Here is a 27,613-nt window from a genome sequence, read left to right on the forward strand (position 1 = left end):
TACAAATGTTTTATTTCAGAATTAGGTGAGGTTATCCAGTCCTCCTCTGTGAGTGCTTCAGTCATTGTTAAGGCTGGCTAAGAGGCAGGAAGGACTGTATGTTGTTGCAGTCAATCATTAGACCGAAACTATCTTGAAAACCATGGACTTCCAGGGACTACAGAATTTTCTGAGTCCTGTTACTGATTAGTAATGGCATTTAATTCATCCCTAATAATCTCCTTGGCCCCAGAGCTGAGTGCTGAGGGTTATTGCTCTGGCAGATGGAGCAGCCTGCGGGGTCACTGCAGCCCCCACCAAAGGCCTGGCACAGACCACCTCTATACCTTGCTGGGAGGGCTGCAGTCATGCCTCCATGTACTTGTTTCTATGACATTGGTCTCTGGAAAAATAACCCAGCAGTTATTCACCAAAATTAAAGCATTGCCTTTGCATGGATCATCTGTCCATTGGAGATATCCAACACTCGATACCTCTGCTTGCTTCACCTCTCCTTATTTAAGAGCAACACTCACATCCAGGACTGTTAGAAATGGAGGAACTGAGCAGCAAATCAAATAAGGTGTTGAGCAGCAAAATCATTCCCCTTCAGCATAAAATTGAGTTACACATCAACATCTTTTAAACACACGGAGCACTGATGTGATGTCAGGAGTTGGTAACAGTGTATAAGCACCATTTGCACGTACCGCGGCAGCCCGGGCACATCCAAGTGTCCAGTGAAACATTTCATTTTCATTCCGATGGCTTTTAGGAGCAAAGTCTTACAGAAAACTCTCAAATGAGAAGCCACTCTCCACAAAGCCAAGAGAGAAGAACTTCTACAGCACTCGAACCATTCCATCGCAAGGTTGGGTGTTTCAGGTAACAAGAAGCTGACAGCCAGAAGTGAGGCTCTGCGCTGGACGGGCCAACACGCAGGAGCGTGCTGCTTTCAGCAGCCTCCACAATAGCAACATTCAAGCCTGGCAGAGGTGCTGAGCAGACAGCTGTGGATGGTTTTGCCTCTAAGCACTGCAGCTAGATTTTCCAGAGATTTTGATCAATGCCCTCGGTAACTCAGACCAGCCTGTTGCACACACAGGTGTTAACTGGACCACAGGGGATGAAGCCCAGTGCCCCTGTGCTGGAAGCAGAGAGAGATGCAGAAGATTTGCTCCCAGGACTGGGACTCTGCTTCCTTGGTCACCTCTAGTTGCTTCAGTTTCTCTCCCAGGAGAAAGAGGGTGTTCTGAGGCAAAGTTTGAATTGGCAAAACATGTTGGGTTCACTGCCTGTTCTGAATATTTAATTTTATTTATCATAGCCTCCACAGAAAATCAGTCAGAAACATGCAAATTAAAATTGCACCATTAGAGGAGCCTGCAAGAGAAGCGACATTTAGCTTTTTCATTAACTAACAGTGACAGCTACAGATTGGGAACATGTTCCACAGCATGAACATGGAGCCCAGCTGCAACCTACAGGGCAGCGAAGCCTGGAAGACCCCCGGTTGTTTGCATGCAAATGGCAGAGCTGTCCTCAGAAACAGCTATCAATGACAACGCGTTTCTCAACCTCTTACAAAAGCATGGAAATACTTTTCTCTCTTGTACATCCAGTCTGCAGTGGGACAGGGAGAGGAGCACTGGGAGCTGTCATCCTGCAGCCACTTGCCTGTGGGGCATGAGCCCAGGGCAGGGTGAATGTGTTGGAGCTGGCAGCACGGGAAGGCCACTGCAGCACCTCCCAGGAGGTGGAAATTCAACCTCTGTGCAAAAGGAGAGACAGCTGCAAATCTGAGGGTGACCAGAAATAGCACAGCCTCTCGGAAAAGTCTCACGGCCAGGACACGGGTGGTCACGAGGAGCACGAGCCTGTTGTGCTGCCCAGGCCGACTGCTACACTTCTTGCATCACCAGGGAGCTGAAAGCAGCTTCGTCCTGCAGCCGGGTGAAAAATCAGCCAGTGGGTGTATTCATGGGACAAGGCAGCACAGAGACAATTGGGAGGAAACTATCTCAATGCTGCCTGCATTAATGACTCAGAGAACTGTCCAAACAGCTGTGTCTGATACTGAGGATATCTGCGAGCAGCAAAAGGCGCAGTACCAGATGCAAACACTATCTCCAGCTCGCAGGCCAGCACCGGTGGCTGGAAGAAGGGGAGTTCCCTAAGAGACAGCTCTATTTTGAGCAGGAGGAGCAGTGACAGAACAGCCACGGATGGGGCAGATGAGCAGATCGGCACGCTTACCTGTGCTGCCAATAACATACACCACACAACGCTGTGCAGCATCACAACCAAAGAGTGAACCCTGCAAAACGTCTCTGCTAACAACTCACTTTTGCCCTTGTTTCATGCTCTTTGTACGCAGCCATCAGCACAACTCTCCTCACTGCCACCCAAATCTGTTTGAGCTAAAAGGGAGAAGCTTTAGGTGGCAGCAGACGAAATAGCGATTCTTGGGAGGACTTGCTCCTTTGTCAGCACATCATACGTGCAAAAAGGCCATGTGAGACTAAATAGACCACACTAAACAATCATTTACCTACTCACATACTGTTCCTGGGGTGCAAACAAAGTAAAAGCCCATATTGATCAAACATGAAGAGCTGGCATTGGGCTAATGACATAGCCAGTGGGAGAGGGTGGGCTTAGACCACTGAAAGTCCCAGCTCCTGGGTGTCTCTTCCCATCTCTGGGCGAATTGCATCCTTAAAGCATTGTGAATCAAAGGGCAGTAAAAAGTCATTTGCTTTTTGAGGGACAGGAGCCCACAGACCAGCCGAAGCCAAGGTGGAGTTTTCATTTATGAAGCTATGCAAACATAAAATCATTGCCTTGACATTGATTTCCTTCATAATTCCAGAGCTACAAGGCGCACTCCAATTCCCTCTAACATTTGCCACCTTCACAGAACTATTGAACAAACGCTTTTTCCAGCATTCTTCATCCTGTATTGGGAACTCTTTTTCCTTGACAGAAACCTCTCTCCCAGCTGCTTTCTGTATTGTCCTGACCATTGTACAGCAAGCTACAGATCTCGTCAAACACAAGCACAGGAACAGCAGGAGGTCTGTGAACTCCAAGCTCTGCCACTAAATTGTTTTGTAACTTCAGGCAAGTGACTGAAAGTCTGTCTTGTTAGCTCCACTGTGCAGCAGTGATAGTGCTCCTTTTCCAGCTCACGGGGTGATAGGAAGCTTTGCTGGCCATTACTCAGATGAAGAGTTAGATCAGTAAAACTCCTCACCCTGCTTCCTTGTACTGGAGATAAAACCTTTCATTCTCAGAGGTGGCTGTTAGCCCCTTGTGCAAACCCTGCAATTAAACCCATTTACCGGCGAGTACCCAAAAAGATGGGTAACAGCAAGAGGACTTGCCTGCAGACTGCTCCAGGAACATGAAACCCTAAAGCCACCACAGGGACATTTCACTCAGGTCTGCCACTGGTAATTTTAAAGAAGTGGTAGGCAGAAAGTTTAAGCTTTATTATTTGGCTAGAGCAGGGATGCCCCAAAACAGCCACAGTACATCATACTGTCGAAATGAACCTGGAAGGATGTACTTCCAGTTTCAGTGCTCTCACCTTTGTTAAATCATGTCATCTCACTGGGCCTGTTTCCCCGCCTGCAAATGGCATTAATAGTATTTATTATGCAGGCAGTGTGGTACAGGAGTCCCCTTGTTAGCTGTCCGTGCACAGCTCTGAAATCTTCCCGCAATGAGTTTTTCAGCATGCCAGCCACACTTTTCCCTTGGTATCTGCCAGGCATGCTGTGTACCTGCTGATGCCACCCGTCAGTGCTGTGCCTGCTGTCCTGCAGCTGCCTGGGTCACCGCTGCCTGCGTGCCCCTCCTCACGGCACCGTCACAAGGAGGGAGAGCCCTGCGACATTGGTTAGAAGTCAGCCAGCATGGCTAAATCTCGTCAGAGCAATCTCCTTCCTCCTGTTGCTTTGTGTCCTCGTCTCTCATTACTGTCACCACGACCTCACCGAGACGCGACGAGGTCGGACTCGCTGCCCTGTCGCCTCCCCGGCCCGCCTGCGCTGAGCAGGCAGCTCGGCAGCTCTGCGAGTGGGTTAGGGATGGATTCGGTGGGTAACATCAAGTAAGAAACAACTCTAGGTGATGGCATTTATTTAAGACAGATCCGTGCTACGAGCTGCACGCGCCGTTGCCCAACTTCCCACCATCTGCACAGCAAGCTTTTAGCTTTATGTTAAATAGACATTAATCCCTGCTTGTATACTTCGCTGGAGGCATGCGATAACACATATGTTGCTCTTGAGATGCATTTGCCCCCCTCACAAATTGTGCTTGTGTCTGTACTGGAAATATATATTAAAATGTGCTTCTGTTCTTGTATTCGGCTCTTTGGTGCCACCCACAATTCCTGGTGCTGCATGTTCTGGCTTCTCACATCCCACTTGGCCGCTGTGCTTCGAATGCTGCCTGCTACTTAAAGTGCAGCTGGCCGGAGTCTATCCCCCAGCTTCCAAGCCCCTCTCCCCAGATCAGCCCCGCTCAGCCCCCCAGAGCAGGCAGGATGCCGCAGTGTCCCTGGTACGCTGGGGGCTGGAGCCCACCCGCTGCCAACGCCACCAGGGGAAGCAGCCGGTGCAGTAACCAGGGGCTCCTCCCTGCCCACCTTCCCCTGCCTCAAAGAGCTCACCTCACCCCCCTGCCTGGAGGTTCTCAGCAGATAAATGTAAGTGGAGAGGCTGAGGCAGAGGGGAGCGGTGCAGACACGTGTGGAGAAGCGTGCTGAAGGCCCTGGAGGAGACTGACACGGAGCCAAGGGTCAGCACGTGCCTTGGGGCGACCTTCCTAGGATCAGAGAGCAGCCTGGAAAGCAAAAGGCACAAGCTCGCAGCCAAGCAGGCAGTGCTCAGAGCAGCTCAGAGCCAAGATACATGCACCCAGGAAGCTGCAGTTAGCCCGGTCACAGTGGGGATAGCTGACAGTCTTTTAAACCTAACTGAGGAAACTCCTCCAGCTCACAGCACAGTATTTCATACCATATTCCATAAGGGCTGAGCTGTGGGGGTGGCACGAAGGGCCTGTGTTTCATGAAGTGATCCCAAAGGGAATAGATGTGCTGCGATCCAAGAGCACTTCCCAGCTCAGCGATTCCTTGTGGTCTTCGTGGCGCCTCCTTTACGCCATGCACCTGCCTGCTCTTCCTCACAGAACAGGAGAGATCAGCACACTGTAAGGCTTCAGGAATTTGCTTTGGGTCCAGGAAAGGAAAAGTGTAGTATTTAAAAATCCTCTTAGGCCTGTCTCTTCACCAAACTATTCTATAAGGCTTCCCATTTCTTTAGCAACTCCAGAGGCTCATTTTCTCAATCTTTTAGCTCTTCCAGAGGTCACCAGGGGAACGTGGGTCTCAGTTGCACAAGGATGCTAGATAACTCGTGGCCATATGACAAATCAAGCAAGCAGCACCACATGCAAATGCAAGTGCACGGAGATCTGTGCCATGGATTTGTAAAAGACTACACGTGTGAAATGACCTGGCAAGAAACACAACCTCTGCAGTGGCACTAAGGTGGCAAATATTCTCAGCTGGCATAAATCAAACAGAGCTCTAAGTGACACCGGAGGAGCAATAAATAGCAGCTGACAAAAGCTGCTACATAAAATGAATTCCAAGCAAGAGGCAGACGTGTAACCAGAAAAATGGTTAGTGTTGTCTTCCTTCTTCCCAGCCACATATCACACACGGATGCTCCAAACACCTTCTCCCCTCTCCTTTGAGAGCCACAAATGCCAGGCAGCGGCACAGCCTGGACATTTCTCCCTCTGGAGTTGAGTTCCTTTGATTATTTCTTTTTCTGATGTTCAAAGGCTACTTTGAACACACCCAAACTTAGCGCTATATCAAGTTATTTTATTTTAGGAAAACACATGACAGATGAATTTCCAGCAGAAATGCTTTAATTTAAATAGATCTTTGGCCAGACTTTCAAATTGTTCCTAATTAATATTCCCTTTGAAATCTATCAGCTGCCTTTGTTATTACCTTGCCTTCTGCATTAGAATCTGAAACTGTATTATTTCAAAGGAAGAGTCACTTCTGCATGTAGAGTCCTTAGATACCACTTTGTTATCTGGTTCAGTTTTTAAACCAATTTTCTCTCCTCCTCTCTAAAAGACTACCAGGGCAATAACTTCCTCCCCTTATCTCACTGTTCCTACAGCTCTTTGACTTTGGTGTTCTTTCTTTCCCACATTTCCTTACACCATGGGTTGATGGATTTTAATGAGCCTTTCACACCTGGGCTTTTATCTAGTATTAATTCCGTACCCTCGGTTCCTACCCCTGTTGGACAAATCAGGTTTAAACACATTGCAGTTAAAGGTCCTCCACTAGCATAAAACCAGCACAGAGACCGTGGTGCTGGTTTTGTTTTCAGTATAAAACCTTGTCCACCGTGATTAAAATACAGTAAATATAGTGCCTCGGTGATGAGTGCATAAGCCAGTTTGGTGTCTCAGTTCGGTTTCTAGCCAACAGTTTTCCCTAATCACAAAACCACTCAGAGTGCTTTGCCTGCTGAGGATGGGAGACAGTAGGCTGAACAGACCTGGAAGCACGGCTCCCCTTCCTGAAGCTGCTTCTGGGGCAGAGCTGCTGGGTGTCGTGATGTTTGTGCAGCAGGAAAAGCTTTTCACCTGCAGCCCCTGGGGGAGGTGGATGAAACCTGGCCAGCCCCGGCAGCGAGGCTGGTGCTTTGCAGAAGCACCTCGTTCCACAGAGTACGAACAGAGAAACTGGGACGTGACTTTCAGTGTCAGGGAAGGTGTCTGTTGATGATGAATGAATCTCTCTTTGACTGAGCTTTGTTGTGGAAAAAAAAAAAAAAAAAAAAAAAGACAAATTTTAAGTGCTGTGGAAATAAAAATACCCCGTATCTTCATTTTGTCCTGTCACTGAACAAATGCAGCGCTTGTTTTTAAGGCTACTTTTCAGATGGCCGTACAATTCTGAAGAGAAAACCCACAGTGCCAAGCATTGACAGAAAAAAAAAAAATCACTGCCTCTGGCTCTTACCTAGTCATATGGAAAATATTTGACTGAAGAAATAAAGTCCTTCACTGGAGAGATTGAGTGATAAGCTGCAGGCAGAAAAAAACAGGATCAAATCAGCATCAAACCAGCATTCGCTCCCAAGATGTAAGCAGCTTCATCCTACTTGAGCTCAGCAAGTCATTTTGCCGGGAGGCTTTGGGCCTGTTGAAAAGCAGCATGAAGTACAATGAAAAGAAAGAGAGGATTTTTGAATCAAGCACCGAAAACTGCCCATATCCTGCCCTGAGACTACAAGCTGAAGAAGAGGCAAGGAACAAAATACAGTAATCATGCCCTGCAGCCGTACTAAAACAAGAAACACTTGGTCTGATCGTTCCTAGCAGAGAGAGTTCCTGGTGCCAAAGTCCTGATTTTGCATCTCTGCAGCTACGGGCTGTGCCGTGGGCACTGGAGGGCACCGTGGTCCCAGTACCTGTCCTGAGGGCCTGGAAAGCCTTGGCAGGCAGCAGTAAAACATCCCCTGAAACAAGGTTCCTTAAAACCTAATCAGAGCACACACTTTAAAGCACTGGCTGTAAAAGCCTCTGTAGCAGAGAACAGAATTCCTGTGACACGGAACTTGGTTCCTGCCCTTCCTGCCCTCACCTGCTGCTCAGGGTGTTTGTGGCAGCAGCTGTACACGTACAAATGGGCTCTGCTCCCCTGGGTCAGGCTCGGCGGCGCAACGCCCTCGGTGGCAGCAGGGCCGGCACTCCCCAGTCCCGGAGTGCCACCTGCGGCTGCTCCTCGCTGCTCGGCAGTACAGCAGAGCAGAGCAGGCACACGCTCGCTTCCCCTCCTGGCACTAGGAACGCCTCTTGAGAGCCTTCTGTGATTAAGGTCTGGAGAGTAAGAGAATTAATCACGTGAAAGATGTAACGGTAGCTGGCCTAAGAGGTTTCTCCTTGACGGGAGGCGCAGCGCAGGGAACGAAGCCCCTCTCCCCTGAGCAGCAGAGGCAGAGCATATGCAGGCGGCCCACTGCTTTCTGATGAGGTGGCCCAGAGCCAGCTCGTAAACCAGGCTCGTAACAGACAGAAGGATGTACCTTCTCATCTAACACTGCGAAGAGATGCCAGAACAGGTCTGTATTTCAGGCCCAGGAATCAGCCACGCAGCCAAGCGCTGGGAATGGCGTTCTCCCCTCACTGCATGCCCCAGGGCTGGGGACTGAGCCACCTCCAGCTCTGTCCCAGGGAGCCCGAGCTCTCGGGGAGGTGTTTCGCAGCAGAGCCGAGCTGCCTGCTCAGGATAGAAATGGTTATAGTAACCCCAGCAACACAGCCTGAGGAGACGGGGTTTGTGCAGGTGACGTGGCAGATGGCATCCTTGTCCCCTTCTGCTTCTGCCCCCGAATCAAGCCGTGGCCAGTAAATCCATACAGCCAGCCTCCTGCCTCGGTGTGCCAGGCACATGGAGCAGCCAGCAGCTCTCTGCAGGTTCCCTCCAGTATCTTCGGGGTCACAACACACCCTCCCCATGCAACTGCAACTGACAGCCCTTCATAACCAAATACTCGCCCGAAAACCCTAGCCAAACAAAAACCCCGTCCTTCAGAGTTAGACAACCCAGCCTACACACCCCAGCCAAGCAGGCAAAGCACTGTCAGGGGGCTGCTGGTGTCAGGAAGTGCTGAGGAAGTTCTCCAGCCTTTTCCAGGGGTTGCATTCAGCACTCCCACCCAGCAGAGGAGTCCTGATGTGGGTGTCCAGCAGGTTTCCCCTCCGCCCTTTAAGGGACCACACAGACTCACATCGTCGCTAAGCTCCTACGTGCTCCTGTGGCCCTGCTCCAGGACCACACACCCACAGCTCTCGGGGTGCTGGGGCCGGCCACACTGGAGCAGAAGGGGCCTCCCCCTCCATCACAGGGCCGCCTTGTGGGCAGGCTCACCACGAATACACTACTTTGTATAACCACACCAAGGCATGCGAACAGGCTGCTCCTTTTTAGACTTGCTGGTTGGCAGCATCTGTCTCGATTACCAGTTAATTTATTAGGGTTTGGGGTTTGCACAGCCTGCTGGCAGGGATCTGCAACGAGGTCACTACAGAAGCTCAGTCTTGCCTAATTGGAAGGCAAACAGCAGGGCAGGATTTCCACGTGTGCAGCGATGGGGAGACATGCAACGATCACTGCCGAGGTGACAGCAGCTCACCAGCATGGGCTTTAGAGACAAACTGCTGGTCTCCAAAAATTTTGGGTAAAGCGGTTAAATTAGAGCGTGTTGCACATAAAGCTACAAAGCCGATTCTACGCACTCTGGGGGAAAGCAGTATTTTTCGCTAAGGAGTTGATGAGCAGTTGTGGGTTGGTTTTTCTTTTTCTTTTTTTAAAGCAGGTTGATGATGAAAAATCTCAGAGCAGTATGACTATCATGAGAATGATTTCTAAAGCAGGAAGCATGACAGCCCCACACCCACAACAGCACAAGCAGCTGCCACATGCAAGTTGTCAGCCACACGTTGCTGCAGGTCTGATCCTACATTGCTTGGAGCTTCGACATTGACTTCAAGGCAGGGAACTGCTCAGCGTGGAATTGACTAAAAGCCCTGTGTAAGAGAAGAAACACACACGGGTGGTATTTACCCAGGTCAGGAAGCAGTTCACATCCTCATCTCAAAGCGTGAGCCACTACCAAGAGAAGCACCATGACTGTCGCCACCTGCATTTGGGATCTGCAGCATTAAGAAAGGACCCCACCAATAAGAAATATTAGTAACTAAAAACACCTTTAACTTCATCTCAAGTTCCCTGCAAAAGAACTTCAGTGCTTACCAGATTCTGCATGCTGGAAAAGAAATTTCTTCTTGATACTGAGGGGGAAAAAAAAGAAATCAGAGCAGGTTGCTTCATTTTTTCTGGAACATTTCCACCTGCCCACCTCTTTTCTGCACCAAGCCTTCCCAAGTTCAGCACAAGTCCATGCCTGGCTTTAAGCACAGGCAGCTTCGGGAGCTGCTTAGTGGCAGGAGGACTGTCAGAGCCCCTCTGCCTCCGCTACTGCGGTGGGAAAGCATAAACCAAGTGGCAGCACCCCCTTCTCTCTCAGCAAGGCAGTGTCTCCCCTGCTTGCAGGGACTCCTAGGGACATTAGATCGCCTTCTTTTTGCGGAGGTCAGGGCAGCAAGGCTGCTGTTCCCCAAACAACCTACACCACGTAGCCAGAGCTCCCACAGGTTATCCCACACTGAAAGCAGCAGGGCAGAGCCAGAGGGGTAAAAAATAAAGAAAATAAAGGATCGCTCTACTTTGGGCACTGCTGTGTGCTCTAAATTCCGGGTTACAGGTCAGCTGCTCCTACTGCTCACCTGGCAGCTGGGTGCTGCAATTGCCTTGTGGGACTCCAGCCCCGTCTGCGGCTGCAATAGCTGCCCATCAGCACCAACATCCCCGCCTGCTGCGCCGGTGCTGCTGTAGCAGGGCTCTAGATCCCTCTCCGAACCAGGGGCCCATTACACAGCACAAAATAAGCGAAGATATTTTCAGCGCGCAGAGCTTTGGGTGCTGGGAGGAACAGCCTGGCTTTCCACACATTAGCACATTGAAATCTGTGCAGCAAGCCTGTCAAACAAAGCAGCTGCTCCCTGGCTCTCCTACACCTCTCCTCAGATGGAAGAGCTTCAATTGTGCGGCAGGTCTGCAGGATTGTAGAGCTGAGAGAGCTGCTGCCATATCACACGTTAACCTTTTGCCTTCCTAGGCGCTGCAGAAGGTCTGATGCCCTAAGTCTGCTCATTCGACGCGGTAGCTCGATGCAGAAGGTTGCCCTCCGTGGTATTTGCAGCAGGGGTGTAGGAGTACAGAAAGCTTCTTTAATTACTGATTCCTAGCCCGTACACTTTCAGACTGGCAAGACAAGTCACAGAAAATATTTTTCTAGAGGAATATTATCAACTGTAGAAAAAAAAAAAGTAATGAAAAGTAACTGCCATGCCCAATTTTACTTAATTTTATACAAGAGATCTAAGACGTTTACGTGCTTACAGACTCTTTAGACTAATATGACCACATCCCAGCATTTTCAGAAGGAAGCATGGAACATCCTTCATGAATAACAACCTAACAAACAGGAACATTTGTGGCTGTGCTCACTTGCTGCTTAGATAGTAATGGCTGTGCTAAGAGACCTAATTAACTCCCACTGACTTCAAAGAAGACCTAACTCAATTAGAGCCCAAACCAGGTACATCAGCATCTTAATTAGTAGTCACCTCCTGCTTTTCTCAGTCACCTCTGGGAACATTACAATTAACACAGTACTCAGATTATCTCCCCTTTCTAAACAAATGCTAGGAAGGAGAATCGATTCCCCTAAAAAGATGCCACAGCGTAATTAGAAGCACATACTAAATGCTTGGAATCCAAAGTCACTGTCCAGAAGAAAAAAAAGAGAAAAAAAAAGTTTAAAGAGCTGCTGGCTCAAACCATCAAGTTTAAGCTGACAATGTACAGAACCTTTAAACTCCTGTTCAGAGCAAAAGACAGAGCAGCCACCCAGGTCTGCCATTGGAAATGTCAGACCATGTCAGCATCATCTTGTTCTGTATGCACCAGCAGTGCATTACCACAAGAAGCACAGAGGTGTAAGACTTCCTGCAGTAATGCTGCAGTTATCTTGAGCCTGATTTTTATAAACATCTGATACTGCCAGTAACCTCAACAGATTGCAAGATTAGCACACTTGTGTAAATGGAGCTCGAGGCGTCTTAAGCGTTCACCTGACATTCAGCTGACATGCTTTTAAGACAAAGAACAGAAGACAAAGTAATCTAGCTTGGAACTTGAGAAATGATCCTGCTCCAGAGGTAGCAGGATGAAAGAGGAGGCAGGAGGTCTAGCTCAAGTGCCAAAATACAGCAGCAGTATCACATCTTCTGCAAGGTACGGCTTGCATCAGGAAGCTAGTTAGAGAACTTGCATGTGACATCGAGAGTCAAGGCTGGAAATCAATGTAGGTTAGCTTCACATGGCATGTGGAACCTGCTCGCTGCCCCACATTAGTCTGCCTGCTGCAGATTGCTGACATATTGGCTTACGTGCTCTTAGGGAACAAGAGGCATGCTGCTAAGGCTTAAAAATAAACCTTTTTTTAAAAAAGCTTTGCATTCTGCAGGCAATCCACCTCATTTCACACAGCTGAGGCTCACGATACAGACACACTTGCCCAGTTGGCCCCCAAGATTACCTCTGTGCACCACCTCACTTCCGCATGCAGAACACAGTTGTGAAACAGACAGCCACATGCACTCAACTTTAAGAAAAGTGCAGCCTTTTCTTAAAGGCCTCTTTATTTTTAAATTCCTTCAAAACATAAATTAGTTTTAACAAATCAGATGCAAAACACCTGCATTTTCAATTAGCATATATATTTTACTGTATCAACCACAGCAACCTCATACAGTAAGATACACAAAAATAGAGCATGGTATCACTTCAATTCAACACAGGTTTGTAATACAGTATTCCATGACATATATACACAGGACTTTTCTTTTCCAAAGCAAGTGTAGTCCCTGCTATAGTCACTGTAAAAATTACGTGGCATCACAGTTTTAGTTATTCACTGTAGTGTGAGTAGCCATATGGAAACTGAACTAGTGAACTAGAAGATACACTGCAGAGCAGCCATACAGGCATGACACTTCAGAAGATGAACAAAAAATAACCACTGAAATGAAAACCACCCTTAGACTGAATTTTAATAGTAAAATTTTTCTTAAATTCCTCATTATATACACGATGTATCTACATTTGTGTTATATTTATATATATATATATATTTATTAAAAAAAACATACAAGAATTTGAAAACCTTAAAATCATTCGCCTAAACAATATTTCCCCCCAACCTTCAGGGTCAGCAAGGCAATGCTTGCCTAGAACATTATGTTCAGTTGCAGTCGCTTGATTCAGAAATGTCCCTGATTGCTAAACACACCCCATTCACTTTGTTTCTTAGTGCAAACTGTACAGTGACTTATTGTTCTTAGCCCCCTGTAAGACTCAGGTTTCACCTTATTCTCCATAATACTTCTGAGACCCATTTATGGCTAAAATTATTTTAGCTATTTTACAACATTAGCCTATATAGTTCCCCCTAAACCTACCTCAAGCCCTCCCCCCACCCCCAAAAATCAAGAAAAAAGACCATTCATGCATGTCTCTGTCACACAGGGATCAATGAACATTGAAAGTTTAGAAGCCTAGACTCTAACAGTGTCAAAAAAAAAAACCTAAGTGAATCATTTTAGTGCAAAGTGGACTACATAGTTTACAATTCAGCTAAAGTTTGTTTTTTTTTTACAGATATTTTTAACACATTTAATTCTGCACATCAGATTAGGTTGCCTGATAGTTTGTTCTAACTAGCTAGATTGAATGAAAGAAGGCAGAAGGATTCTTGTGGGTTTTCTGTAAAGAAAACAACTAAAGCCTATTCATAGCTGGGTGTCGTCTGGGGGGGTCAAACTGTACAGAGTCTAGCACAATGGAGTCCTGGTTCTCAGCTAGGGTTCCTATGTGCTACAATAATACAGATCAATACTATTATCTGATTCACATCCATAATTGTTAGGTTTACTTTAACAGGATTCACAAATGAGCTCTGATTTTTAACCAGGCCAGTGCTTTACTTGCTGGACTACGCTACAGACTTTGCAGTGAATTTGGACACAAGCGTAACATTGATACTTACAATTCCCATAACCACAAAGGAAAAGCGTGCACTGAGAACCAAAATCTTGCAGTTCTTAGACAAGACTCCACCTAATTTAGTGGCAACCTTATCGGAAGGAAAAAAATGTTAGGTTAAACAAAAAAAATTGATCAGAGCCAGTAACATCAGTCTGCCACAGTGACCATAACAAGCTATGAAATACAGTACAAGTAAAACAAAACGCCACCTGAACAGATAACCCAGAGAGACTTCATAGTTATAATGATTTTACCACTTTTAAAAACTCAACATATTAAATATTTATTAAAAATAAACTGTTTCCAAATTACCTATTTACAGTACAAAGAACAGTACTTAATACATGTGCAACAGAAAGTGAAGAAAATCGGTACTCATCTGGAAGGACGACACTCGAGGCATAATTTCAGTGACATGAACACAGGTTCACCTTTTAAAAATACCATACAGTAAAAACCAGGATGATATTGGCAACACTAGAAAATAAAGCACATATTGTTCGGATTATATAAGCTTGAGATAAACAACTGGGACATAAGGGGAGAAGGAAGAAACATGGAGATGAAAAGAAGAGATGCCGTGGTGTTTGCATTTCGGAGACCAAGAAATGCAGACACGCTTTGAGAAATAGTCCTTGTTGGCAAAACAAGCCATTCACATATTTCTTGCACATTTTAAAGTCATACTTTACCAAAAACCGGCAGTAGTTTCATCACCCCCAGAAAATGAGAATCTTATTTCTTAGAGCATCGCATGGTTTCCTTTGGGCAAGGAGATGACTAAAATGGTGTGAAAGGTGTGATGTCACTTTTCTAAAATGCAACAGCTGCCAAGTTTTAAAGAAAAATGTGCTCTTCTCCCCATTTCAATTGAGAAGGAACGATGATTTATTTAGGAGTTACCTAAATTATAGCAGCATGAAATCTAATGTATCTGCAGCATTTGGTAAGCCACAAAAATCAAGAACTGGCACCCGATCACTGAACCATGGTTCCGAATATTTGGGCATGTCATTTCTGTAAGAGGTCAGTGTTTTTTTCTCATCAGTGGAGTCAGAACGTGAGTTGTGATAGCCCTTTCCCCTCCCCTTTTCCTTCCCCTGCAAATCAGACCGATCGAGTCTATCTATAAACTACGTGGGACAGCTGGGCCGACTTATAGTTTAACTGGTTGTTAGGCATGAATCTGTGAAGCTCGCTTTTTCTACAGCAGGGATCGTAATAGTAAGCACTGAGGCAAGTGTCACATGAGACTTTTGAACAAAACGTGCAAGTGTTTGCAGCTCCGGATCGGTTACAAAAGCCACAGCGTGAGGTGCCTGAAGATTTGGATTTCGAACTGAACTGAGAAGCCCTCTCCTGACTCGGAGTCTGTGACGTGTACTGAGATTTCTCTCTTAAAGCAGATGCAGGAGACAAGCCGTCGTTTGGAACCGGTTTGATGGAGTAGGTGCTCTGTTTCACTGCTGGATAATCCTGCCTAGAGTTGAACAGATTGTCACACTTTTGGCAAACAGAAGTGCCACAAGGTACACCACAGTTTTGGCACTTGATGGAAGCTGTCTCTTTGGCTAGATGGGCGCGTTTGTGGTAAACAGGGTTGGCATCGTTTTTTAGCAGCCATACATCAGGCTTAATAGCTTCTTGTCTTTTAAAATTTAACATACTTCTCGAATCGGGGTCAGTATATAAATCTAAGTCCTCTTGAGCAGAAAAATAGGAGCTGTAAGGGACATTTGTTCTTAACATGCCGTTGTGATGAGATGAAGTTGGCAAGAATTCATCGGAACATGCATGTGGGGAGCTTGACATCGTCAGGAGAGAGGGTGACGGACGGATGATTTCGTCCTTAATGTCATCTTCCGCATCGACTAGAATTGGTTCTTTCCTGAGACTCAAAGAGCTCATCAACGGTGGTTTCTTGTTTTCCCAGTAATTATCGTATGTGTCTACTGATTTAGAAGGCTTGCTCACCTTTGGCTTGAAGTAATCTTTAGAGGCCCGTTCGCTTGCTGACTTCTGAAGCACCATCCGTGCCATGGAGGTGTTTAAGTTTTCCTTGCACTCTGCACGCCGCTTCATGGCTTCCGAGCAGCCTCTAACATCTTCGTTGCTGTTTTTTCGTTCATTTATGACATCGATCTCTGAGTAGCCTTTATCCTTCACTTGCAAATGAATCTCCAGAAGCTGCTCACATTCCACTTTGGCCAAAAAGAGTTCAAATGAAACCATTTTCACTTGAATGGCATCAACCTGTTCTTTGAGCTTATACGTTGTTCCCAGCTCTTGGACGTAGCCCATGTAGTTCAGAATCTGCCTTACATCATCTTCAGTGAGAGCAGACTTCACGTAATAAACAAAGGGTCCAGTGTAGGTCTGAGGAGGTGGGGGGAGAATAAAAGGAAAACTAGGTTACAAATTCAGTGGACTAGATGTTCAGATAGTTCAGTGACAGATACTACAGAATTAAATAGAACGATGACAGAGAACACATGCGTCTCCCATGGCAAGATGAACTCCATTTCTGCATCCCTCCTGTTCAGCAGATGGAAATTCAGAGTAGGAGAACTTTCGTTCAAACTGAAAGCCTGATTAGCATAATGTCCTCCTTGCTGATTTAATTCACTATCCTGTACATTAACTCTTAGACGTACCAGAAATGTCTGTTTAGAAGTCTAGCATGAAAGCCAAAAGGCAGAGATTTAATGTATTCCCCCTGGACAGGCGATAGCTGAAGATAACAAGAGCTCGGTATTCCTGCAAGAGCACCACAGCCCTCTTCGATTCAGGTTTAAATATACTCAGATGCACTTTTCTGTGTGGGGGTGTCTGCGGGTGTATAATTACTATGCAACTCCAGTGCCTGTTCTCTTTAATCTAGTATCAGGTCAAGAGTTTCCACTAAAAAAGCCCCAAAACGGAGAGGGGTTTGCAGAAGCTGAAGTTCCCTTAGCACCTGCCACACCTGAGGCACGCTGTTAACAGCTGGAGGTGGTTTGGATCACAGGGAGGAATAACCAGGCCATCGTGTGTTTGTACAGAACAACTACGGGATCCAGAACGCACAGCCAAAGCCAGTAGCAGCAGCACGTCAAGGCATACCCTGGATGGACCAGCCAGCACCTCAAAGGCCAGAACTTAAGCACAGAGATACAGCGAGGAAAGGAACAGTCTTCTCTTAGGAGAAAGATGACTCTCAAACATCCCTGCCCACTGCAGCGGGGTTGGAACTAAATAATCTTTAAGGTCCCTTCCAACCTAAACCATTCTATGGATCTACGAAATGCACCATTAACGTTCACATACTAAACTGCAAAAGCGTCTTAAGAAAAAAGCAAAAATACCCATCACTGGCACAGACAACCTGCAAGAGACTAAAATAAACCAAAAATGCTTTTATCCAACTTTCAAGCCTCAGACGGTGAAGTCACCCGCAGCGTTCGTTATGGAAATGCTGCAGCAGCTTTGAGAATATAAGGACAGGCAAAAGGTAAAACAGAAGATCGCCAGCAGAGAACTCGTAGCTGACTTCCAGCAGTCAGGCCGAGCAACGCACGAGTTCCTGCTTTTCACTGTGAGGTCCCGGCACAGATGAATGATTTGAAAGTTAAAATCAATTAAAATCAAATTAATAGAGAACTGACAAGCAACACACGGTAACCCCAGCAAAGCGTCCACTTGAAAGCCTGCACTGATTGTTAGTACTTCAACTACGTCAGGAGCTGTTGTGACATTAACCAGAACTGTGGGTGAGCTTAAACACGACTTAATCACTCACCCTAGCAAAAGCATCTCCACGTAGATATTAGGGACAGCAACAGGACAGGTGAACAAAAACCTCAACAGAAGCTCTTCCTCTATCTTATAATTACTTCAGAAATGCAGACAGAGCTCGTGCTTCTGCTGTCGGGACAGCCTCACCAGGGCAAACTTTGTATTTTACCTTTCTTATGGTTCTGTTTACCAGCTCTCTGTAGTCACAGACACACATCTCCCTAACGTGCAGGAAAAGGAGTCATCTCGAGGGAAACGCATGGAATGTTTTAAAAAAGAAAAATCAATCATGTTCTCACTACTGCCACAAAAACAAAGATGTCTTACCTTAATATTTTTGAACTCCTTTTTCCAGGGATAGAGGAACAGATTGATTCCGACTGTCTCGAGCATGCTGAATGCATTATGGAGAGAATGTAAACTCGAGGATTTCAGAGCTCTCAGTGAGTTTTCAGCCATCTCATAAAATTTTATCAACCGGAATCTATAAAAGGGATCAATTTTGGGAAGGCAAAATAAGGCGGACGCTGCCACTCGCAAATACTCATCATTAATAGGACGCTGCTTGTTGTCAGAGACACTCAGTTTGCACTCATGGAACTGTACATACTTCCTAAATAAATCGTCTTTGTATTTTGTATCCATTGAACTCAGTTTTTGTCTCACGCCTGGGAAGCTACCTCGTCTCTCTCATGGCTGTAGGCAGTGGGCTGATTATCTGGCATTAAGAATCTTCAGTAACGGCAACTCCTCTGGAACAGAAATTGCAAACAAAGACAAGTCATCACCGTTGCATAAATCCCAGATGTCCCCAGCATCTATTTGCTTCACGGGATTCTATAAAATGGTTCGCAGAGCAGTACCTCCCGAAACCGCCTCTCCAGGATTCTAAAAAAGCGCGAGCAGCTACAGGAAGGCTGATGTCCTGCTTCTCCCTGGCATTCACTACTGCTTTTTCCAGTCATCTGCCTAAAGCAGAGCACAATAAGCCTCCATCAACGTCTGATGAAAGGAAGTCCGCGTAGGCGCGTGTCCAGCTTGAAGATTCCTTGGGTCAGAGAGCCAAGGCAAAAGTAACTCGTAGCAAAGGACTGAGGGGAAAAAAATAGTGTTTTTTTTTGTTGGTTTGTTTCCTTTAGGACTTCTCTCATGGTTTTATCTCAGCCTTTCAGTTCAACCAACTTACGCAAACGTGATTTTAATCAGTTTTGGGTTTTTTTTGCCCTGCACAGCGATACACAGATTAAAAAATCCCACAGAGTTTCATTTTGCTCAAACTGGGAAAGCATCTAGGTTTTTTTCCTTTCCCCCAGTAGCACAGGACAGCCCACAGGCCGAGCAGGTTAATACACTTCACCTTTTTATTTCTACCATTTCCCAGGCTTTTGACTGCCGCTCACACTCCACCTGACGACACGCCCGGGCCATCCCCGTGCCAAGTGCTTTGTGGCCACCCTACAGAGCCCCGAGCACTGAAGTGCAGCCAAAGCTTCAGCTGAATGCTAGCAGGTGCAAACATCCCAACCTTTCCAACACAGAGCCACAGCTGCCATTTCCGGCTGTTCTATCACAGCAGAGCAAAGCCATTCGTGCTTCAACATCACACAGGTGTCTGTGTGCAGGTACGGTTACTTCTTCACCTTACTGAGCTCGCGTACTGCACAGAAAAACCGGTGCCCAAACGAACCTCTCCGCGCTACCTTCCCAAAGGCAAGTAAGGAGCAGGCCAGCAGACTCTCTCAACTACCCGAAATCCCTGAGATTAAAAAGCAGACCACAGGCTTTCTTTGTTAACAGAGCACAAGCTAGCAGTTCCCAACCGTGAACCACGAGGGAGCACAAGGGACAGAAGCTGAAGTCAGCTGAGCCCTCTCCACGAGGAGTTCACTTCTCCCTCTCCTAGCTCTTTCCTCCTGAAATTGTACAAGATGAGGACAACACCAACCAAATTTCTGCTACTTAGCAAGAGGAGCTCAACGAGAGAGCTTCGGAGAAAAATCCTTACTTGGCACATTGCTAACACACCCTGAGGGTAAGCAGTGATCTCATGCTGGTAAGGAGCTGGATTAAATGTTACAATTCTGCTATTTCTAATGCTAATAACTACTCAGCAACTGAGCTCGCTTGTGTGTACGAGACCTCAGGGCTAGGAAAGTCCCCGCAGGAAAGGAAGGGACTTAGCGAGACCCCGTGAACTGTGACATTCAGCAGCACTGCCAGCCCCAGCCCCGCCGTGCTCGCTGCACGCATGCCAGAGCTCACGCGGCCGAGGAGCGAGGCACGACAGCCAAGGCAGGGAGCCTCCGCAGAGCTGCTGCTCTGCCCGTGTAGGAGCAGAACACGCTCAGCCGCGGCAGCCCGCACACAGGCAGCCACCATGGTTACAGGGCCGGCAGAGCTCCGCGTGCGAGCGGGCAGGGATAAATATAGTGCTGCAAACACAGCGGCTGGCGGGGCGGGTAAAGCTCCGGGAATGTTTTGTTGAGAATTATTGACGGAAAGCCTCAAAATTCAGGGGAAACGCGTGAACAGGGAGATCTGATCAGGGTCTGGGAGGGGCGCAGAGGGGCTGCTGCCCTGCTGGGTCAAAGCCCCGCCGAGAGGAGCGGCGGCCTCGCACAGCCCACCCCCTGCGTGCAGGAAGGGGCACAGGACAGGCCTCGTCGTCCCCCCCGATAAATCCCCAAACACCGAGCCGTTACCGAACGGTTAATTAAGAATCACGCTAACCGGGAGCCGAGAACGAACCGCTCAGACCCAACGCAGCGGCGGGCAGCACCTCAGCCCACAGAGCGGCCCAGAGCAGCGGCCAGCGGGGCCTCAGTGCCCCCGGCCCGCAGCCCCGGCCGCGCTCACCCCCAGGCCACGGCCCTCAGGGCAGCGCCGCCACCCCTCAGCGCGGCCCCGAGCCCAAGCAGCCCCTCAGGGCCGCCCCCGCCGCCCCCTCACGCACCGCGCCGGGCCCGTCCCTCACCGCTCCGCTCCGCCGCCGTTCTGCCGGAAGCGCCCCGTGACCCGGAAGCAGACGCGGGGCCGCCCCCGGCGGCTTCCGGCGCCGTGTAGCTACGGGCGGCGGCTGGGGCAGCCCCGGCACGGCCCGACCCGGCCCACAGCGGGGAGCGCCCCGGAAGTGGATGGCGGGGGAGGGGAAGCCCCGCCTCCCGCTGTAAGGGGACTTCCGGAGGGTGACGTCATGCAGCGGGGAGGGGGCAGGCCCCAGCAACATGCCACGCCCCTAGCAACAAGCCACCCCCATAGCAACTCCCCGCCCATATAGACAGGCCACGCCCCTTGCGACAGGCCACGCCCCCAGCAACCGACCACCTCCCTCCGTCGCCCCCTCCTTCTCGGCCCGCCCCAAGTGGGCGGGGCCTCGGGCGGAAGGGGCGTGGCCGCACCGCGGCCGCCGGCAAGATGGCGGTGGCGGGGGGCGGCGGCGGCTCCTCGGCGTTCTGCGCGCCCTCCGCCCGCGGCCCCGAGCGGCCCGACCCGCTGGCACGGCTCACCTGCCCCGTGTGCCTCGAGGTGTTCGAGAGCCCCGTGCGCGTCCCCTGCGGACACGTGTGAGCGGCCGGGGGCGGGATCGGGGGGCTGCGGCCGGGCTGGTGCCTAGGGGATAGGGGCCGGGGACTGGGCCCAGGCCCGGTGTCGGTTGGGGCCCTCCCGGCCGGGCCCTCAGCGGCTCCCCTCGGCCTGGGGGGCTGTAGGGGGTTGAGGCAGGCGTGGCTCGTTTGCCCCTAGCTCACCCCACCTGTGGCTGACTTAAGACCTCCGTGAGAGACAACACCAACACCAAAATCTAACCTTATTTAATATTTTCCGTAGTTTTGTTCCCTGGAGGGTGCAGAGGCTGAGTGTCACCCGCTGTGGTGCTGCCCCTCCCCAGGGCTGGGCGCCAACAGGGCCTGGGCTGCCAGGATCGCTCCTCCCACCGCCTCTCATCCTTGTTTCTCTTTCCTTTTCCCACCCCAGGTTCTGCACGCCGTGCCTGCAGGAGTGCCTCAAGCCCAAAAAGCCAGTCTGTGGCGTCTGCCGCAGCACCCTGGCACCCGGCAGCAGGGCCCTGGACTTGGAAAAGCAGATTGAAGTGACAGAAACCACTTGTAATGGCTGCAACAAAAAGGTACGAGTGTGCTTCAGAATGAAGTGCATGTGGTGTGCTTGTACAGCAGCGCTGCTTCTAGAGAAGTAAATTGGCTTCAGCTTTCTATGGAATTGGGTCAAACAGTTTTGCTGAGTGCTGCTTCTGAAGTTGATTCTGTGAGCTTGTGGGAGGACCATTACAGTGATGCAGTGGATATGATTTTAGGTAGTGATCACCTAAGCTATTAAATGGAAGTTTGCTTTTGTTTGAAACAGTTAAGAGAACAACTTTGCTTATTTGGGCAGTTATGTTCTGTAGACGTAGTGTTGGTGCTCTGTATGTCAAATACCTTCATGGCATCTTCCTGTTGGTTCCTTTCTCTTTGTAAAGTTAGACTACTTAGCGTTAACTGAGTCTAGAACAGAGCATCTTAACTGACAGCAAAACAACAAGGAAAGGATAACTAGACACCACGGTGAGAGCAGCACTGTTTGGTTGATTTCACTTTTAATTTCTGGGCAGTGTTCTCATCGCTGCAGCTAATAGGTGTGTTGATAACCAGTTGTTCAACCTGTAATTAAAATACATTTTCTCACGTTATAGCATGGGTTAAGTCAAGTAAGCTGTCCTAAAAAGTACCGTATCTGTAGAATATTACAGGCAGTAAAGCTATAGGTTAACTAATCTGTAATCATAAAGCTTCCCACCTTATCAGCTGAAATGTCTGTTTTTTTCCTGCTTTAGCACTGTCTGCAGAAAGCTGCTTTATGTGTTTTTTACTTCTGCTTAGCATTGTAGGAGTAAGTGCAAGTTATTTGAATTAATGCTGCTATGTAATCGTTATCTCCACAGATGTATCTCTCAAAGATGCGCAGCCACGCAGCTTCTTGTTCAAAGTACCAGAATTATATCATGGAGGGTGTGAAAGCTGTGACTAAAGAACCACTCCACAACACCAGGTAACTTGCTCTTCTCTGGAAACGCTCGCCTTTAAGATCACAAAAAGAGGGCTCTCACTGAAAAAACGTTATAAAGTCTCAGACTTGATTCCTAGAAGAGGCCTTTTAGGGTTGTTGTTGTTGTTTTAAACTGCATTATGGTCTTCCATGCAAGCTGCAGAGGTTTGCAGTAAAAGCAGACTTTATCTCTTCACACAGTTTGTTAACTGCTAATCCTTTCACAAAAAAAAAACCTTAATCCTGCAACTGACTGTGCATAAGCAAACTCTTCGCCTTTTCTATGTAGTCTATGCACAAGACAAGATCAGGGTACCTGGTAAAACAATAACTTTGTCTCTCTTTCTGTCTCTTAACACCAGTCACTTATAATGGAGGGAATTTGGAGTTGGCTGCAGTTTGCTGATCTCCATTTTAGCATGCTGGGTGGTACGCCGTGCATTTAAAAAGTAAAAAATAGAAGAAGGTGATAGGTGTCGCTTCTAGGCTTTGTAGAAGAAATAGTTTATGTAAAAATGTGTGATGTTAAGAGTTCCTTAAGATATCTTTAGGAATTAAAAGGCTGATTCTTAAAATTTGCTTGTCTTAGAATTGCATGGAATAATTTTTTTTGTTTTGTGCATTGGAACTCTGTGGAAATACAAAATCTTTTTTTCTCCCTCGACTAGGAACTTCCCCAATCGCTTTACCTTTCCCTGTCCGTATTGCAGCGAGAAAAACTTTGATCAAGAAGGCCTAGTTGAACACTGCAAAACATTGCACAGCATGGATGCAAAACAAGTGGTAATAAAAAGTCTTGGTGCAGGAATTGCAATGAAGTCTAGTCTTAAATCCCTTTGAAACAATGAATTAGAGACTTACTGCTTGAAGTTAAGTACATATTTATAATTGCTTCTGTTAAAGTCAAATGTGGGTACGCTGTTGATGCATTTTCAGTTCTACATAATTTTAATTTTGCTTTTCGATTCGATTTAGTCACCTCTGAAGGTGACTAGTCTCAATTCTTATTGCCTCTAATTTACATATTCGTCTCATGTTTGGAGAATGGTAGGCTTTCAAAGTAAACTAGGCACAGTAACAAACGTACAATTAATTTAAAAAGTTTTCTCTCTGGTGTAATAAGGTGTTATAAACTACTGCGGAGAAATTATTGGAAAAAATATATCTAGTTCTAGTAGTTTTTATCTACTGATACTGTATCTCCTATAAAAATAGTTGCAAATCTTGGAATTGAATTTGAAGCTTTAATTTGTCTTTAAAGTTCTTTGAAATTCCAAATCTACTTAGGAAAAAAAATGATTGGGGAGAGGTGATCTTTGCAAGGTGACCAAGGAAACTTCTCCCACTGAGAAATGAAGCCTGAAGTCTTCTAGAGCAAACAGTTGCGATAGATTTCAATTTCCAATATGTAGAGAGAAGACTGAACAGTTCCTGTTCAGAGGTCTGAGACCGGAATTTAACTAATTCAGGGTTATCGGAGGCTTTTGTGAACCTTTCTTTTTGACCCAGCAAGGTAACTGATGTCACTTTGCGTATAGAATAGTGATAGTGAGGAATCTCAGTCTTCAGTTTTCCACTGTCTCCGTCCTACTCTTTCTAGTATAAATGTTAAAGCACTTAACTGTTGGGGCTTAATTGGCTTTTTTTATTTATTTCTCGAAGGTTTGCCCAATTTGTGCCTCAATGCCGTGGGGAGATCCAAATTACAGGAGTGCTAACTTCATGGAGCATCTCCAGAGACGACACCGGTTTTCATACGATACTTTTGTGGTACGTGTTCCCTCACCCTTGGAATTCGTGAGCCTGATGACTCTCAGCTTCTTTATGTAGCCACTACTGTAAAATCTAATCCATGCAGATGGTATCATGAAAGATGCTGGATTATTGGCAAGTCAGAGGAGGAGACAGCTGTTTTTGTGTCGTGTTAACCAGTATGGCTCTTGCAGTAAAAGAATTTCTGTACCCTTTGTTCATAGGATTATGATGCTGATGAAGATGATATGATGGCACAGGTTTTGATGCGTTCTTTGCGGGATAAATAAAATAAAAAAAGAAGACTAATTGTCAAACCAAGCTTCCATGAGAGGGAAATGGCCAGCATCCTTGCACTTCTCCCTGTCCATGCCAAGATGAACTCAGGCATCCAGAAATATGGAAGACTTTAATCTTAGTTTTGAATCCCCATTTGATCTTTGTTTCATTCTTGGTTTTTCATTAACACGACTATGCTGTTCAACCACGTAAGGTTAATTTCCTTATTTGCTTCCCACAAAGCTTAACTGTAGGTCAGCGTGGAGGAGACAGGTCTGTTTTCCTTCACATCTGCCTGTTTTCTGATTGCTTTTTTCCAGTTGTGTTCATTTGACTAAAGCCAGAAATACTCCAGACCGACTGGCATGAACTAGTTGCTAAATCTTATTCCCCCGATCTCGTTTACATTTCTTAAATGATAGTATAAGAGGTGTGTTTGTGGCTGTTTTCCTTTAGTGAGACCCCTAGGTGCTAACTCGTTGTCAGATCAGTTCCCATTTCAAGTGGCCGATGATGCCTGTGATTTCATGATGTTTACCAGTGTTTGAATTCTTACAGGCAGCTTCTCAGTTATATGGAAAACATGTCTTCAGTGTCTTCAAAGTACAACCTTCCTTAGCAAAAATGTTTGTGTAAGAAACTAGTTCAAAACATTTTAGTTCTATACCTGATTACAATTTTGTTCCATACTTTGACCATAACTTCTAGCCTGGAACTTTGGTGTTAGCTAAAATGCATAACTTTCAACTGTTACAGCAAATATTAACCATATTTATTGGCCCTATTATTAAATTGATGTTTAAAAAGTTGGTTTTCTAGGAATCTTAAGCCTTATGCTTATAGGGAAATTCAGAAGCTTTTTCAATATCCGTCTTTATTTAAACTAAAAATTTCATATATATATTCCTAGGTGCTCCATCCCTCAAGGCAAGCTGGTAGCAAAACTTTTAATCCGTAGCACTTGCCCAGCACTGCCTTCTGCATTACAGATCCTTACAAGTATTTTGAATTCCTGTTTCCATTTAAATGTCGCTAAGGTCGCTGAAGCTGTCTATATGTTTTCCATATAGAGAGAGTAGGGAGGTATAGCTTTCAAAGAAAAAGTATAAACAGAAGTTCAAATTCGTAGACAATGGATACTTGATACTCAGTTACACACTTCTATTGTAGAGCTTCCTTTTTAGTTTAACACTAATTGCCTGATCAAGATGCTGAGATCGAGCAATCTCATAGACCCAAACAGAGCTTGTAAATCGGAGTAGTAGTGTTGGGATGTCTGGTCTAATTTAACTTGGCATGCCTAATTGCAGCAGTGGACCTGCATCACCACACAACTGAGTACTAATTAATTTATTTGACCAATAAACTTAGTATCTTCACACTCTGCAGACTGCGGCATCGCCTTACCCTTAAGAAATGAAACGCGCCCCAGCTAAAACATCTTGATTAAACTTTGTGTCCAGCAAGTTTGTGTCTTCTAATATATTAAACTTGGTTTTGGTGTGTTTTCCCCAACGTGCTAAGGCTGGTATAGGCTCTCACTGAGGTATCTGCCTAGCGACTGGAATCTTAGTCTTAGGAAAAAAAAAAAAACATCAGTGTGGGAAAAGTACTGTGTTTTGGGGTTGGTTATTTCTAATGCTTGGTCTGCCAAGAGATTACGATATGCTAGTGGTTGGGTAGGGATTTCTAGGTTCTGCCTAAGACCAAGTTTTGTGATAAAGATTGGCCTGAATCTAGATTTCTGCTACTGTTCTAAGTGCACTTCCACGCAATTCTGACAAAATGTTTAAGGAGCAGTTTGAAGCTTCTGAGCAATTACTTTTGTCATGTTTTTGACTTTTGAAGACAAGTTATAAATAAAGTTCATTTAATTTATAAAACCCTACCTTCATGTCAGCTTTTGCCATTTCTTCCTCCTGGTCCATACACTTCATTTTAGCACCTTCCTAAAACCCATTCCTGCCGGCTGTGTGAAGCTGCACGGAGCATGCAAGGAACTGGGCGACGCTGCAGAGACCTCATTGTTACCTCAACGGCCGTTTTGTACGGTTTCATTGTCAGTAGCAGCTTCTTTCATAGTCTTCCAAACAACGGACCAGATGGGTTATGAAAACCCCTCTGAAAATGAGCTCATGTGACTAATCTGGCTGAGAGCAAGCTCTGCTGGAGCTGGGCAGAACACTGCAGGTGGAGTCTTGTAGGCTAACGTTTGGGCAAGTCAGAGAAACAAACCCCTGGATGGTCTCGGTGAGTTGGGAAAGGTCAGCTGTCCAGGAGGGCTTTGCTGTTAGTGGAGGTCTTTCCTATGGCTTTAACTCCTCTGCCTGTCAAGTTTGTGATGTTCATATTCTTGTGTTGTGACACGGAGGTGAGAATTGGCTTGCAGCACGGCTGGGTGAGGTTGATCTAGTTGCTCAGGTGGAGTGATGGTGCCCTGTCTGTACAGAGCTGTTACTGACTACACAACTTGGGTTTGATTTGCTTCAACTTGATACTTGGGAATTACTTCACATGGTACAAACCAAAATGATTGGCTGGAAAACGTGCAGTAATTCTTTAATTTTGATTAAATTTGTGTGTGAACAAGCAATGATTTGGCACCTCCTAGCTTGATAGCAGTGGAATTTATAGCGCTGCTTTTTCTGCTGTGATGAGCATCATACAACCTCTCAGGGAAAGCGGGCTGTAGGTCTCCACTTAACTGCGGAGGAGCTTTGTGTCTGTGCTGCTGACTTCATCAGCCGGACAAACACAAACTTGTTTACACGCAGGGATATCTCTTAGTGGTATTTGCTGATTGATTTTTAAAAGGCATTCTGGTGAGAGGCATGTGTGTTGTTTCACCTCAATTCATCTCATTGGTGTGCAGGAGCTCAATTTGAAAAGCCTTGTTGCAGAACAGGCTGGTTTGGGCTCCTGAATCCTGGGAAGTGTGACTGCGGCAGGGTGAAGTGCTCTGCCGGAGGGGCTGCTTTCACCTCGTCAGCAGCTGATCTTGTGGCCGCG

At 46.8% G+C, this 27,613-nt stretch overlaps 2 protein-coding genes across 4 annotated transcripts; one reads left to right on the top strand and one right to left on the bottom strand.

The window, feature by feature from the left end:
• Positions 1 to 12,415: 12,415 nt before the first annotated feature.
• On the bottom strand, positions 12,416 to 20,562 carry SPATA2 (spermatogenesis associated 2). Of its 3 annotated transcripts, XM_035344053.1 has the most exons (4): positions 20,487 to 20,562; positions 18,144 to 18,285; positions 17,861 to 18,017; positions 12,416 to 16,135 (listed from the first exon to the last, which is right to left on the bottom strand). In XM_035344053.1, the coding sequence occupies exons 2-4, from the start codon at positions 18,176 to 18,178 to the stop codon at positions 14,882 to 14,884; spliced, it is 1,446 nt and encodes a 481-aa protein (XP_035199944.1). In that variant the 5' UTR covers positions 18,179 to 18,285; positions 20,487 to 20,562; the 3' UTR covers positions 12,416 to 14,881. The 3 variants fall into 3 exon arrangements, with proteins under 3 accessions (XP_035199944.1, XP_035199942.1, XP_035199943.1); XM_035344051.1 differs by having other exon boundaries at positions 17,861 to 18,285; XM_035344052.1 differs by having other exon boundaries at positions 17,861 to 18,285; positions 20,508 to 20,527.
• Positions 20,563 to 20,894: 332 nt separating this feature from the next.
• RNF114 (ring finger protein 114) lies at positions 20,895 to 26,492 on the top strand. The gene is made up of 6 exons (XM_035344058.1): positions 20,895 to 21,096; positions 21,506 to 21,656; positions 22,470 to 22,576; positions 23,242 to 23,356; positions 24,236 to 24,343; positions 24,550 to 26,492. The coding sequence occupies exons 1-6, from the start codon at positions 20,948 to 20,950 to the stop codon at positions 24,613 to 24,615; spliced, it is 696 nt and encodes a 231-aa protein (XP_035199949.1). The 5' UTR covers positions 20,895 to 20,947; the 3' UTR covers positions 24,616 to 26,492.
• Positions 26,493 to 27,613: the final 1,121 nt, after the last annotated feature.

The sequence above is a fragment of the Oxyura jamaicensis genome, chromosome 20 (genome assembly GCF_011077185.1).
Source record: "Oxyura jamaicensis isolate SHBP4307 breed ruddy duck chromosome 20, BPBGC_Ojam_1.0, whole genome shotgun sequence".
NCBI classification, from domain to species: Eukaryota; Metazoa; Chordata; class Aves; order Anseriformes; family Anatidae; genus Oxyura; species Oxyura jamaicensis.

Coding starts and splice junctions, on each gene's coding strand:
- SPATA2 (XM_035344051.1), bottom strand. CDS start 18,178: ATGGATACAAAATACAAAGACGATTTATTTAGGAAGTATGTACAGTTC. Junction 16,136..17,860: donor AGGAGTTCAAAAATATTAAG/GTAAGACATCTT, acceptor CCACCTCCTCAG/ACCTACACTGGACCCTTTGT.
- RNF114 (XM_035344058.1), top strand. CDS start 20,948: ATGGCGGTGGCGGGGGGCGGCGGCGGCTCCTCGGCGTTCTGCGCGCCC. Junction 21,097..21,505: donor CGCGTCCCCTGCGGACACGT/GTGAGCGGCCGG, acceptor TTCCCACCCCAG/GTTCTGCACGCCGTGCCTGC. Junction 24,344..24,549: donor TTTCATACGATACTTTTGTG/GTACGTGTTCCC, acceptor CTTTGTTCATAG/GATTATGATGCTGATGAAGA.